The sequence below is a fragment of the Eucyclogobius newberryi genome, unplaced genomic scaffold (genome assembly GCF_026437365.1).
Source record: "Eucyclogobius newberryi isolate DKJ021-1_F unplaced genomic scaffold, fEucNew1.0.hap1 SCAF_16, whole genome shotgun sequence".
In the NCBI taxonomy this organism is placed as follows: domain Eukaryota; kingdom Metazoa; phylum Chordata; class Actinopteri; order Gobiiformes; family Gobiidae; genus Eucyclogobius; species Eucyclogobius newberryi.
In genome coordinates, this window is record NW_027315790.1 from 22,753,718 (window position 1) to 22,767,505 (window position 13,788).

Consider the following 13,788-nt stretch of genomic DNA (forward strand, 5'->3'; position numbering starts at 1 on the left):
CCTTCTTTAAACAGAAATGGAGGGCTAAGGTTTAATCTTCCTGTTATTTATAATGGGTTACTGAACCCCTGGAAAGGTAGAGGACCAGGACAAGGACATTCGGATGCTAATCAGGTACTCAGGGTGGTTGAGCCAGGGTCTCACAAAGACAAAGAGGTTTCTAATAGCCCATTAAGATTCTGAATAGGCTAGCTCGGTAGATACAAGGGGGGAGTTTCTGTTGAAACAAACAACTCTTTCTACTTCAGGAAGGCTCCTCCCAATGGGCGGGTCTTACCACAGAACAGTATTAATATCGGAGTTCTCGATCTAAATTCTTTTATTGACAATGACTCTTGGATGAGAGTCGAAACGTCTATTTTTTCAAACTGAGTCCAGATGACTACAACTGAAGCTTTTTCTACTATGGAACAGGCCTGGACGAATGAGGGATTACACCGACATATTATATAAGATTGCTCTCACTTAAATACTGCGTTTACTACTTTATAGTTATATTTGTATACATGTGTTATGAATGTGGAATTTAACAACATTTTAAGAAGGACCAGACCTTCCTTTTTCACTTTTATTTGGTTTAATTTCTATTATGTGTAAGTACAAATACAATCTACCAATCCTTAATCAGATATCAAAACCAATACACAACAAAAACTGCTCGCGACTTCTCCCACCATTTACCAACAACAATGCTGCTTCCCGGCGACACCTTTAGTTTATTCAAAAGTGTAGGATGCAATGTCTTCTTCCCTTTGTCATGGCCTGAAAGTGATAGGCAGTCGTGAAAACCAATGAGGTGGAAGGCGGCGAACATGTTGATTTACGGCTCGGGTTCAACTATGCACCGCTGAAACATTCCTGTCTGATTATACAGCTGCCTTCCAACTTACATACTTCTCTGATGTACTCCGCTGCTTTGGATCCTCTCCTCAACTCTCCATATTGTTCTCATAGACACATTTGTTCAGACTTCTCTCTCATCCTCACACCCTTTCTGTATTTTCCCTTTTTGAAGGTTTCCGCGTGGATCCAATGCAAACATCTGGGTCAGTTTATATCTAGTGGAACAAGACTTGCAGGATATTGTTGGCAGGATGTGTGCTCCGAGCTGGAGCGGTTTACTCCGTGGGATTCCCCAATAGACACGCTCACACAAAGACAATAACTCACACAACCCATTCAAAATAAAAGGACACCAATTGAAACCAAATTTGAGGAGGTGGTTCAGTCACATTTTCTCGGACATTTGCTTGAGTCATTTTCAGGAAACATCTTTTATAGCAACGTTCTCCTTGAATGCAATTGTTTGACTACAAGCACCAACTGAAAATGTGGTTTAATCTCACAAAATCTGAGGCTTGTTTTGGCGTATCATATGTACACAGCTCTTTTCAGTTACTACTTTTATTTATACTTTAAATGTGCACTATGTAAGTTGACACCGGCTGGAGTTACTGCTTTGTCAGGAATGTTATGTCACGGTATTTTTTAGCAATAAAAACACTTCAATCAATGCAAGATAAGTTTAATGCCATACCGTGGAACATATGTGGAGACAAGTAGGTGACAATCCCCTTAAAAGAAAAGTTACATAGTACTCCTTTCAAGTTAGAATACTTTTTGGGGGAAACAATAATGGCTACTCACTCTCAGAAAATAAACAGACAAGTTTTTGGTTAAATACCATGTTTAATGTTTTTGCAGAATGTCTTATGGTTAGTATTACCAAAATAGATTACAAAAGAAAGGGGATATAATACTACTTTCTTGAACACTTTTTGAGTACATAATATAATCAGAACTTGCTTGATATAATAACAAATTCACAAGAACATCCTCCACTTCCTGTTTCCACTGCTTCATTCGAAACATACCAGAAAGTGTCACATCATTTGGAGAAAAGGAGAGAGGATTCTACTGGTAGTGTTGGGACAAGACTCCGGATATGCTTTGGTATGAAAGGAAAAACACACTTGCATTGCTCCATGAAAATCTATACTTGGAGACGGCCTTTTTCAGCAATGCAAGTAACTGTGTAGTTTACAAATTGCTTAAGACAATCGTGAACCTTTCGATGTAATTTACAATGCCTCCTCCTCTCCCACATCTCCACATGCAAATGAATACTTCATGCCTTGTTCTCCTCTGCGGGCTTTTCGTCTGTCTTGTACTCGAGGAAGAAGTCGTTGCAGGCGACCGTGAGCGCCCCCATGAGGATGATGAACTCGGTGAAGTCCACCTCCCCGTCGTTGTTGGAGTCTAGATCGTTCATGACCTTCTCCACAGCTTCGTTATCCTTGGAGTTCTGTCGTTTTTGTGAACGAGGTGAGAGAAGAGATCACACTATTAGCCTAATGTGCGTAATTATTTGAATGAGTTGTTCTTTTCTCACAGGTTTTTACTTAAACGTGATGTGTCTGTGTATGTTGCCTCAATTTAGTGTTGTTCTTGATGCCCTCTGCAACATACAGTGATCATAGTGAAGTTTCTTGCCCAATTCATGCACTGTGCAGAACGGGAATTCAACACATGTTTCCCTGGTTACGACTTCAATGCTTTACACTATGCATTCAAATATGGGGTTTCTATTTTAGATCATACTATCGTGTCAAAGGGATCATTCTATTTTAGATCTAATGATGACTTACCGCTACTTGACTACAATTTGGTTAATATAAAGTAACAATAATCCTACTTGAGAACATAAAAAATACATTTCTCCTGGTGAAGAAAAGAAAAGGCAGCTTAAGAAAGGGGCATACATCGGCAGGCCTGTCTGTACTTGTGCGTACTGCATACCTCCACTCGTGTGTCAGAGGATTTTCTCAGCTTGTTTGGGAAAAGTATGCGTGTGAACCTCGTCGTTATCTGTTGCCACACTTACTCCCAAGTAAGTCCCCAGCTCCTCTATGAGCAGCTCCTTCAGCTCGCCTCGGCTCAGCGTGTACTTGTCGCCCTCTTTGCCCGAATACTTATGGAAGGTTTTGATGAGCATCTGCATGGCACTCTCCAGGTTGGAAGTGGGCTCCTTGGACATGCTGTGTGGGGAGATTGAGGGGAGTAGGTCAGTGTCTGCAACAAAACGCCCGCTCCAGCCCTTGGACTCGCATGCGTGCGGCCGCATAGCAATCAAGGGTGAAGCCGCCAATAAGACTTAAGTGATAGCTGGACAGGCAGACGGATTAATGAGAAGGTTGACCCAAGACTAAAGATCAGATAACACATCTGCAAGAAGCAAGCACAGAGCCTAGTTTAGGTGTATTGGTTGCTACTTTAGAGCGTGCGGTACCTTACTGGCTTAGATGAGAGGTTTTTGGATGGAAAGTTGAAAAAGATCTTTTGGAGAAGTTTTTTGTTTTTTGCACAATCTTACACACATTGTGTCGGGCATCTTGGCAGTCGGAGTGTTGGGCACGTAGGGAGACTGTGCACAAACAGACTCAGGTCACTGTCAATAAGGAAGATTGGATTAAAGCATCAAAAACATTCTGCATAAAATCCATATATTCAAGTTATGACACGCTGTCTGATATTGTTCTGAGTGTCCTTCGATGATCCCTTGTAACTCGAGCCGCTATCATTCGAACAGAAACCAGAAGTGAAATGTAAAACTGGTTCGCTAATCACGTTGAGAATCGCAGTAACACTAAACTTGTGCACGCATAACACACAAACAGGTGAGCTCCTTCATTTCTACGCTCGCTTAGCCCTGTCGCATTAAAATTTCAGGTTCGTGACGCTCGGGGGCCCCGCGTTGACCCACCCTATATAGAGTCTGTCAAAAAATATCAGCTAATCCTTGACGGACTTTGAGCAACCGTGTCTTTTTCTTGTGCATGATTTATAAACCATTGATTACTGCGGGGTGTCATAAGGCAGGACGGACTGTGGCAGCGGAGTGGTCAGTCCTGTGGGCGGCTCGGACAAAGGAGGAGGAGGCCAGTGGACACCAAAGCCACCTTAAATGGAAAATCTATAGGGGTCATTGGTCTCAGTGGCTAACACAGGACAAAGGGAAACCATGGCGACCAGAATGCTAGCCGCAACACTATATTGAGTATGCTAATAGTGCATATGTGACTTTGTATGCTTGGAAAGAGGATGACCTTTCGATCTATTGGTGTCTGTTCATATTTCCAGACCACTAACTACAAACGTTTGTCTTCTTTCACCAGCATTCAAACTATTCACTAAAATTGAGACTTCAAATTCAACTTTTCAGGCATTAAACGTGAATACATCATACGCATTAGTCAACAACAAACAAAGTAGTTAAAAGAACATCGTTGTGTAGTGTGTCTTACCTGAGCGTTGATGGAGGGCCTCCTTAGTGTGAATGAAAAGATGCAGGGGACAGAGTCAAAGCAGAGATGGATGCGGAGCCAGTGTCCAGTGGCTTAAATATCACCTGTTCCTCCTCCCTTTCCTCCCCCCAAAACACCTTCACCCACTAACGGGCCAGCATCACCCACTCCACACACACCCCTTCGATTCAGAGGCGCTTTTGCCACATAACACCTGTCCCAAATACATCCACATGCAGCACGAGTGGAAGGGTGACTGAATAGAAGGGATACTAAATAGGTTTTGTTACTTAAAAATAAATGTGTTTATTATAACAGGATTTTAAGTGAACATTATTGATATTATTTGCTACCAACATTATCTGAATGCATTACGCCTTTTCAACTTTTCCTATGGGCTGCACCCATGGTACAGTCCGGCAAGGTGGGTAAAGAGTAACTTTCTACTTTTCATGGAGACACACTATATTTTTGTAGTTTAACAATTTTATGTGTGTAAAAGGTATTTTTCCCCACTGTGAGTGTCACTGTCTGAGTGACAAAAGCTTGATTTTAAATGATTTGAACATGTTGGTTTTGTGCAATATCAGTGTTATCCCTTCCAATTATTTCAATTCAAATTATAAATCAGATGTTATGTCTGTTAAATACATTTACCACACTATGTACTGATACTATTAAAAAAAAAAACACATGCTTATGCACACACATGTACCTGCAGATAAGCCCTTGAGCAATAGACAGTGGGAATGAAAATATTCTTTACTTTTGGATAGGTAAATAGAGGACAGTGAGCTTACAAGGTCCTCCACAGAGTCCCAACAATGTGAGCAAGCCTTGTTCATTCATAATAAGTGTGTAACAATATGGCAAAAGGCCGATCAAGGGCTTTAGGACCCTTGAACTGCCTGATGTTAAGCCTTTGGCCATCACCACGTCACAATCATCACACTTGTATGTATTGTCACAGTTTTATTCAATATTAGCCATTACATGTTACATAGATTAAGCAAAAATGATACAGCATTACAAGTTTGAAATACAGATAATGTTCACAAGACATTGCAATGAACTTTAAATTTGGCAGGAAATAAAAATACAATGGGGACCCCAGCACATCCGCACATGCGCTGGAAATGTTATCTCTGGAACATAAGACGTATTGTGTGGTAATAAATGTGTGGCTATAAACACTCCCTGCAGCAAATGTTTCTAATCAACATTAAGGATGGGTGAGGTCTCACTATGGGACAGCTTACATTATTACAGCCAGACATTTCAACAGCCTCCATGAAAAGACGCCCTTAACGTCACTGCATTTTATTATCGCTATAATTTCAGAGGTTAAAAACTAAAAGCTACATTAAAGGAATTTGCACATAACATCTAATTTGAACAGGAATGTATTGGCATTGGTCCAGTTCTATGTGGATGTAGAGCAGGTTCTAGTTAATTTGACACACTTTTTCCATTGATTTTGAAAGAGCAAGAAGAAAGACTACTAGCAAAACGAAACCACTGGCCTATTGGGATCTCAAAAGCATGTAGCCTGCTGGTGTGGTCTGTACATGATAAAGGTTTTAGCCCTTGTAAATGGTGTAAAGGTTTGATATGTTTCCATAAGTACCATAACATTTAACGTACAAAAATATGTGTTTCCATTTGTCTTGCACAAACAAAGAGTAAGCGTTGCTGTATTCCACCTCTTGAGAGGCAGTGCTACAATGACAGCAAATGATAAAAAAATAAACTGAAAATAGGGAAGCCAAAATTATGACCTGAACCGCGCAACATTTATTATCAATTATCAAAATCTCATCTTGAGTCCCATCCCGAAATATAGTTCTAAAGTCCACACGTCCAATAAAACAGTTCTTAGTCAGTAAAAAGCATGCAGGAAATAGTAAGGAAAAGGCTGAGCAGTGTATAAAGCCGTTGTATTTACAATGGGAGTGTCCCATAGACACAGGGATATATCACATGACTGTATTTGTCTTGCTGTTTAGCGGTTTGAAGTGCCAGGTGCTGCAGTGACAGAGCTAAGAGCACACACAGGCCAAGGAAACCTTCTCTAGCATAGTAAAGCAACAGGAGCCGCTTTCACAAGGCTGTATTACTAATAAGGAAAAAAGATACAATTGTAATTGCATTTAATGGGGTAAAGCATTTTCAAGTGATATCCATAGTGGTCCAATGAGAAGATAAATACAACATGGTAGGAGAACCTGCATACACGAAGCAATGGCCATAGTAATATAACAGTAATAAACAAATTGAATGTTTGAGCATGCAACCTTTTACACTGGCGTAAAAAAAGCACATAGGTTCATATTAATGGCTCAGTATTTTATTCAACACATCATAAATCTATTACCAGCTTGTCTGATCGGCGCATCCCTGAAGCCCAGGATTACTTTCATGTAATTGTTTGTTTCCTTGGGCGTGTTACCACCAGATGCTTAATCCACACTATCCTAATGCTCGGGACATAAGGATCCAGTTGCAGGTCAAACAGGGTATTTAACTGTACTAGGGCGTGACCGGCAAAGACAATAAACACAGGCCTGGACAAGTGAAAAGAACAGCCCCAAAAGACAATGGGACATTTCTATATGGATTCTCCTCATTACTACTGCTGAGCCTAAAACTTAGACCTGAGGACTGAACCAGGCACATATTCTCTGATCTAGCACCAGTGACACCTGTTGTGTCTGACACTCTGTAGTCTTTAGTTAGTGCAGCTATGGCCAGATCTAATCCTCAGGATTATGTTGCATGAGCGAACACCTTCCTGACCTGCAGCCCGCTCCCAATGGACGACACACAGTCCTCCTTTGAACCAGAAGGCCCTTCGGTGTGCTTTCCAACTTGGACACTTAATTATTTAATTTCAGGATGACTCTGGCGTCCATCTTGTAACTCCAAGTGAACATAATCTTTTTGGGGGATCCCAAAACAGGGACAATAGGGTTTGCAGTAACAAGACACACTAAGAGTAAATGATCTAAAAGGGACACTAAAATGAGCAAAACGTTTTGTTTATTGTCATGTTAAAATGCTCGTGTATAAAAGAAAGTTGTTTTGTTGACACTAGCTACAGCCCTGAGGCTGCTTCAACAGAGAGAAGGGAAGCATTGGCTCTAGTGGGTTGTCAAGTGGCACACGTTTCACAGGGATAGACACATAGCATCATATATCATATGAGGTAAATGTGTTAGATAAGGGGATGCACATGCTGTACATATGGACATAATAAGTAGTAGTACAAAATCATATTCAACTGCCATTTACATGGGGTATCAAATATAAAGGCATATACTTTTTTATATTTTGTATTTTAGTGTTTTAAAAGAGTTCATTATTTCAGGATTTGTGTAGTGTTTTACAAAATCAGGAGTATGTTGCCACTTGAGAGGGGCATGACTAATGCTCTGTGTAGTGTGAACTTTGGTTCAGTACTGTTCTCTATGAAGTTGTCTCCTATTTCTTCTCCTCAGCCGCTGCGGCCTCCTCTGCTTTTACCGTTTCCTCCTTCTTCTCCTCCTCCTTCACCTTCTCTTTCACCTCCTCCTCCATCATCTTCTTCGCCACCTCGATCTCCTCTGTGATGTCTGTGACCGCTCCATTGACCTCCACTCTCCTCTCTGTGGTCTCTGTGACCATTCCGTTGACCTCCTGAGTCACCGTTGTCACGGTGACCGATGTGGCCATTGCGTTGGCTTTCACTTCACCCTCGGCTTCGGCCTTTGGAGCCTCTACATTGAGCTCGACAGTGGCGGCTGCTGCTGTGGCTGCTGCTGCTGCTGCTGCTGCTGCTGCGGCTGCCTCTTCTGTCACCTCTGCTTTAGGCTCAGCCTTGACCTCTGCCTTGACCTCTGCGTTGGCCTCGGTCTTCTCCTCCTTCTCGGGGCTGCTCTGACTCACTTGCCCTGTGGCGTTTTGGTTAGGGTCTTCTTTTTCCAGCGCACGCTGTTCACTCAGGGACACGGCCAAGTATCCGATCAGCTTCATGTACTCAGGGAAGCCCAGTTTACCATCCTGGTTCTCATCCAGACCAACAGCCATGTTGTTGACCGCCTCCTTACTGTCCGTATCCTATAGAGCACAATGACAGGAGACACGATGATGAGCAGCAGGTAACTCGAGCTGGACTCTCACCAAGAGCAAATAACCCTCTTATCAGCTCCTCCATTTACATAAAAATACACAGGTATATCACATTACTCCTCCAAGTCACATGCCATACATAACCTCAGACAGTTTCAAACAAGCCAGGCTGTCTGCAAAACTACTTTTGTAGAGTGGTTACATAATCATCAACAGCGTGGGAGACAGTTTTATAAGAAATGTGTCTAACCGAGAGGATGTTGCTGAGCTGGCTCTTGACAAGGTTCTGGAAGTCCTTCTTTCTCAGGTTTTCTTTTCCTTTGCTGGACTTTAGATAGACCTTCACCAGGGTTTGAACGGCAGCCTCCATGACTCCTCTGTGGGAGAAAGGTCAAAAGTCAAGCCTAAGAAACACTTTTTTTAAAAACACCCCTATTTTACACAATAGCAATTATTGCACTACAATAGTATTGTAGTGCAATAATTGTATGTTACACTAGAGTGTGTTTTTCACGTGTGATAGAAATCCAGTGGAAAATGCACTTGCTAATCTCCTGTGAGGAGCTGAAGGAGAGACAGTGACGTGAAGAGGCTGAGAGCGAGTCTGATTGAGATACAAGCTCTTGACAAAGGCAGCTCTGATCTTTGATAGGTCACCCGATCTACTCGAGCTGCCAGCAGGACCAGTGTAGGGTTTCTTAAGGAATTACCTATGACATATATGCAGCTGCTTGTCCTCTGCCACCCATCCCTCTGCCCATGTAAAATATATGCATGTCGATACTGGCATGGACTGGACTGGCCAAGGCATGACATGCTTTATTTTTGTCTTCTCAACCATTAACCCTAATCACATTGTTGCACATGTAATTACAGCTTAACACATTTGCCACCTGTTCAAGGCTTGTATTACAAAATAGGGTGTTTCTACAAATGTAAAATCCCCTGGGTGCCTCAAAGTATCATCAAATGTATGAAGAAAATTACCTTCAAAATTACCCATGCAAATAATTGACCATCAGAAACAACAGCATCTCAACGCAGAGGCACCGTGTTCTATGTATCACACAGTTAACAAGCCCTCTTGCATTTTAATTTGATGGTTGATTTTGATGCAACTCTCTTTGTTTAACCAACTATTATACTATAGCATATTGACTTGATAATATGGGACTAAATTACTATAAGAATACATGCATTTTTCAGACAAGTACCCCGATTACGATTTGATTTTCAATTTAGGTTTTGATAGTCGGACTCTATTCTAAGTTCCCTTTTCGATTGGATTGGGAAACATTTTGGAGCTCAAGTCTCTCAGCTAAAGCCCATAATTCTGACCAAAGTGTTCTGACCAAAGACTAGAGTCATCAGGAATACCATGAATGCCAGCTATTCCGCCCCGTTGCCCACCCACTCCTGTTGAGACACAGAGAGATGATTGAACGACGGCAATGCAGATTAAGATCAACGCATAACTAAGACGTTACAAGTGTAAAACGTGCTGTAGGTGACACTTCCTGACAGGAATTCCATTCATTGCTGTCTGCGAAGATCACTTAGACAGGAATTTACAGGCCGGCAACTCCGAGCTGGTAGTTTGCCCCAGAGCGGAGGGCTGAGAGGAGGGGGCTGTGCGTTTTAAAGGACTGTACTCATCTGTCATCTTAGTTATTCGAATACAACTGCGCAAATAACGCCGTGACAGTTTCAACCCGGTGACTTGTCCTGACAGGATGTAGTGCCTTTAAACGCACCAGTAACCAGCTCAAGTGGTCCTCACTGCGTCTCATGAGAACGAGCGTGCGTGGGCGGCTCCATCTACAAGGCAAATTATGATCTAATTTGCTAAAAGTGCATGTCACACTTAAGTACACACCGAGGAGCAATTCCTCTGTGAGCATATGTGACCAATTAGGACAGTGTCATTAGGAGATAGAGAGGACACAGTCATTATAATCTACTCTTTCATGCTGACCTACTGATCCCATACTTTAGACTTGCTCCATGCAGTTACACTTACGTTTGCCTGGATAAGAAACGCCAACTATATAATGCTCACACAAGTCAGATGGATAAAATAAGTCACAACAAAGTCAATTTTAATTATAACATTATTGCGATTGGTTGGTTAATATCGAATGGATTAAAGTCTCGAGTTTGCACGTGTACATAGCCTATAGTACTGTATGTAAAGCACCACTACTACTACTACTACTACTACTACTACTACTACTACTACTACTACTACTACTCATACTACTACGGTACTGTTGTTAGTTCACACTTTGTTATGAAACAGTAGAAGTTGTATAGTTGCACTCGTCTATGTACACTGTAGAAGCAAACGTCATTCATTCAAAGCAATGTCAAACACCATTGCCTTGTCTTGTTAAAATATGGATTATTCAAGGTTTACTGCAAACGGTGGCGTCTCTTCCACAGAAAAACGTTTAAAATGATTTATCCATCGTTGTGTTGTTCAAGCTGGATTAGGTTTGGCACAGTCAAGTCTCTCAAAAATCTAAACTAATACCACAAAATTCTAACGATTTTAACCATTTTAACCATTCGAGCCACAAACTTGACTCGAATAGTGAACATTTGAAATACATAACTAAGGCAGTAGATAACCAAATAAATACTTGGTCGACAAAAGACATACACTGTGCTTCGGCGTGGCACTGTCAAATTGCACAAAACGATTAGGATCTCGCACAAAAACGTATAAATGACATCTTTATACGTGAAACGGGCAGACATAAAACTGTAGAGTCACTTCAAAACTCCAGTTAACACACTCCATGCTCTCTCCTTTCCCCTGTGATCCATACATCTTTATAATTCCAATAAAAAAAGAATAGTATGTGGTCATCTAAGAAGCCAATTAATCGACTACAGCCTTATAAATGATGCTGTTTTTGTTGTAAAAGAATACATTGGGCTGGTTTTAACATTGTAGAGCAGACAAATGGGAACCTTGGGGACTTGTGGCTGCTGTGACACACCCTCCTCAGCCAAACTCACAGTCTCCATCACACTTCACACTCGCTGCTGTCCAAAAAAACATATTGTTCCTATTCTTAGACGCAATCCTCGTCTATTCTCACATGTATTATTTACGTCCAGACCGGTCCTAGCTCGGCTCTTTCTTGGATTTCCACCACTTGCTCCAGTTTCAGCAAATGACCCCGGGACAACACCCACGTCACGGCCGCCTCTCGCCCCGAAGAAGAACGAAAAAAGAACAAAACCAATTTGCGGTATTTGTCTTAAAAGCCCCCCTAAAAAAAAAAAAACCGCACAAATAATTAAGTTTACAGGTCTCCCGTTTCGCCCCAAAGCCCAAAGGAGATCGAGTGTAGCGTTTCCAAATGGGCGAACGCGATACGGTTTGTGCGCAGAGTAATGACACTACTATGCGCCCGTGTGCCATCAAATATTAACAGAGGAACAAGTCAGGTTGTGGCTGTAAAATGCGGCGCGCCGACGGGACACTGGCTGCCGTCCCATCGTGGCGTCGGGTGCGGGCATAACGGACGGGTATCGCCGGGGTTTGAGCGCGCGCGCGGCTGTCACTGACGCGCCTTCGGGGTTCGGGCCAAAAAAAATGTGCGCAACTCCCGGAGCGAGCGTCAAAAACAACACTGCGCTCTCCCGTCGCAGCCATATGTTACCAAACGCGTCCCAAAAGTGGCACCAAAAGACGGGCATAAAGTGGCTGCAAGAGTGTGCGCGCAAAAAGTACGCAAAGCCGTTTGACTCAAGACGCTGGCGCAACCGCACTTCAATTTTTGATAGGCTATTTTCAGCTGATAGCCAACTTGACAACCGATCTGCATCAAAATATCAGATATCCTTGCGACAGGGGGGTAACGGAGACGCGGTGACATGTCATCTGGCGCCGATGAACCCAACAAACCCGCATAATTAAAGTGAAAAGACGCGTTTTTGAGACGCGCGCAGCTTGTGTGTGTTTTTGTGCGTAAAGTAGAGCGAGCTGCAGGTTTAGGGATCGTGGCTCTGGACATGGACTGCAACGAAACGTGGCAAAAAACTTATACTGCAGAAAAAAGTTCCCCCCCAGAAAAGAAAGTGTGAACTCACCGTTGTTGCGTCTGCGGGACAGGAGAAGTGTGCTAACGTGCGCAAAAGTCAGATAGTGCCCCGTTCCCCGCCTTTCGACGCCGCTTTGAGCCGCACGGAACTTGCCAAACGAGTCAGACTGCAGAGGCTCTTCCGCAATTCCGTGATTTTTTTTTTTTTTTCCTTAAAACTTTCCCCCTGACAAGTCAAAAGGGCGTGTACCTGGGAGAGAGGGAGGAAGATTCTGGGAATGCGAAGGAGAACACAGGGAATAAGGCAGGGATAGAGGAAAGAAAGAAAGAAAGAAAGAGGCGCAAGTGTTGAAAGTTTGAGTTTGCATGTTTTTTTGCGTTTTGTCCAGCTGTTTTGCGTCAGTTTTGTATTTTTGCGCAAACTCAAGCTGCTTTGCGCTCCCAGGGACGAGGGGGACAGCGCGGCGGGATGATTACGAGCCGTGATTTAAATTTATACAGGTTTAAACTCAAATTAGAATAAGATGAATAGGCTGGAATTGTCCACATCTGGGACATGTGTGTGGCACATGTCCCAGATGTGGACAAGAGTGCGTTGCGTCACACAAAGTCACACGCACAAACTGTCAGAGAGAAAAAGGCGCGTTGTTTTCTGAGTGTTTGGCAACGTTTTAATGGAACGTTTCTAAGTAGATAAAGATGAGATGAAACAAAACGTACAGTGGAAGTCAAGGGTGAAAGATCAAACCAAAAATGAGCTTTGAAGCAGCAAGTTTGTGCATTTATAATAGCAACAGCTTTTTAAATGTTGGAAATACATTAAAATATGATGAAATACACTTTATTGTCAATTCCAACAGAGATAAACATTCTCTGAGCTTCTGAAACATCCATTAGAAATCACAATTAACTACAGTGATGAATGGCCTTTTTGTGAATGAATTTCCTGCCTCGATCTTAATATGATTAGTTTATTTGTCTCAAGGAGTCGCTAAACTCAGCAGCTATGGGTGTGAGGAGGGGAACGTGGTGACGTATATCACGTCATATGCACAGAGGTGGGGAGGAGAAAATGAGAGTAAAGTAAAGTAAAGTAAAATAAAATAATATTACTCATATAAAAGTACAAGATAGTAGTCCAATTCATTTTTGAAGCAAGCTAATAGTAAAATAGTATTTGGGTAAAGACTAACTGTCTGATTTGATTTAATTAAAATAATAAAACAATAAAGGCACTGTATGTAACTTTAAAAAAAAATGTTTTAATTACACTAAAATGTGTAAAACCCTTTGTCCTTACTGTGAGTGACCTTCACAAACCT

At 42.1% G+C, this 13,788-nt stretch overlaps 2 protein-coding genes across 3 annotated transcripts; both read right to left on the reverse strand.

Annotated features, from left to right (window-relative positions):
• Positions 1-1,669: 1,669 nt before the first annotated feature.
• s100s (S100 calcium binding protein S) lies at positions 1,670-4,448 on the reverse strand. Of its 2 annotated transcripts, XM_072448003.1 has the most exons (4): positions 4,305-4,448; positions 3,378-3,448; positions 2,885-3,038; positions 1,670-2,305 (listed from the first exon to the last, which is right to left on the reverse strand). In XM_072448003.1, exons 2-4 carry the CDS (start codon positions 3,389-3,391, stop codon positions 2,129-2,131), a joined length of 345 nt encoding a protein of 114 aa, XP_072304104.1. In that variant the 5' UTR covers positions 3,392-3,448; positions 4,305-4,448; the 3' UTR covers positions 1,670-2,128. The 2 variants fall into 2 exon arrangements, with proteins under 2 accessions (XP_072304104.1, XP_072304105.1); XM_072448004.1 differs by lacking the exon at positions 3,378-3,448 and having other exon boundaries at positions 4,305-4,396.
• Positions 4,449-5,256: 808 nt separating this feature from the next.
• s100u (S100 calcium binding protein U) lies at positions 5,257-12,669 on the reverse strand. The gene is made up of 3 exons (XM_072448002.1): positions 12,512-12,669; positions 8,662-8,783; positions 5,257-8,399 (listed from the first exon to the last, which is right to left on the reverse strand). The coding sequence occupies exons 2-3, from the start codon at positions 8,779-8,781 to the stop codon at positions 7,785-7,787; spliced, it is 735 nt and encodes a 244-aa protein (XP_072304103.1). The 5' UTR covers positions 8,782-8,783; positions 12,512-12,669; the 3' UTR covers positions 5,257-7,784.
• Between the last annotated feature and the right edge of the window lie 1,119 nt (positions 12,670-13,788).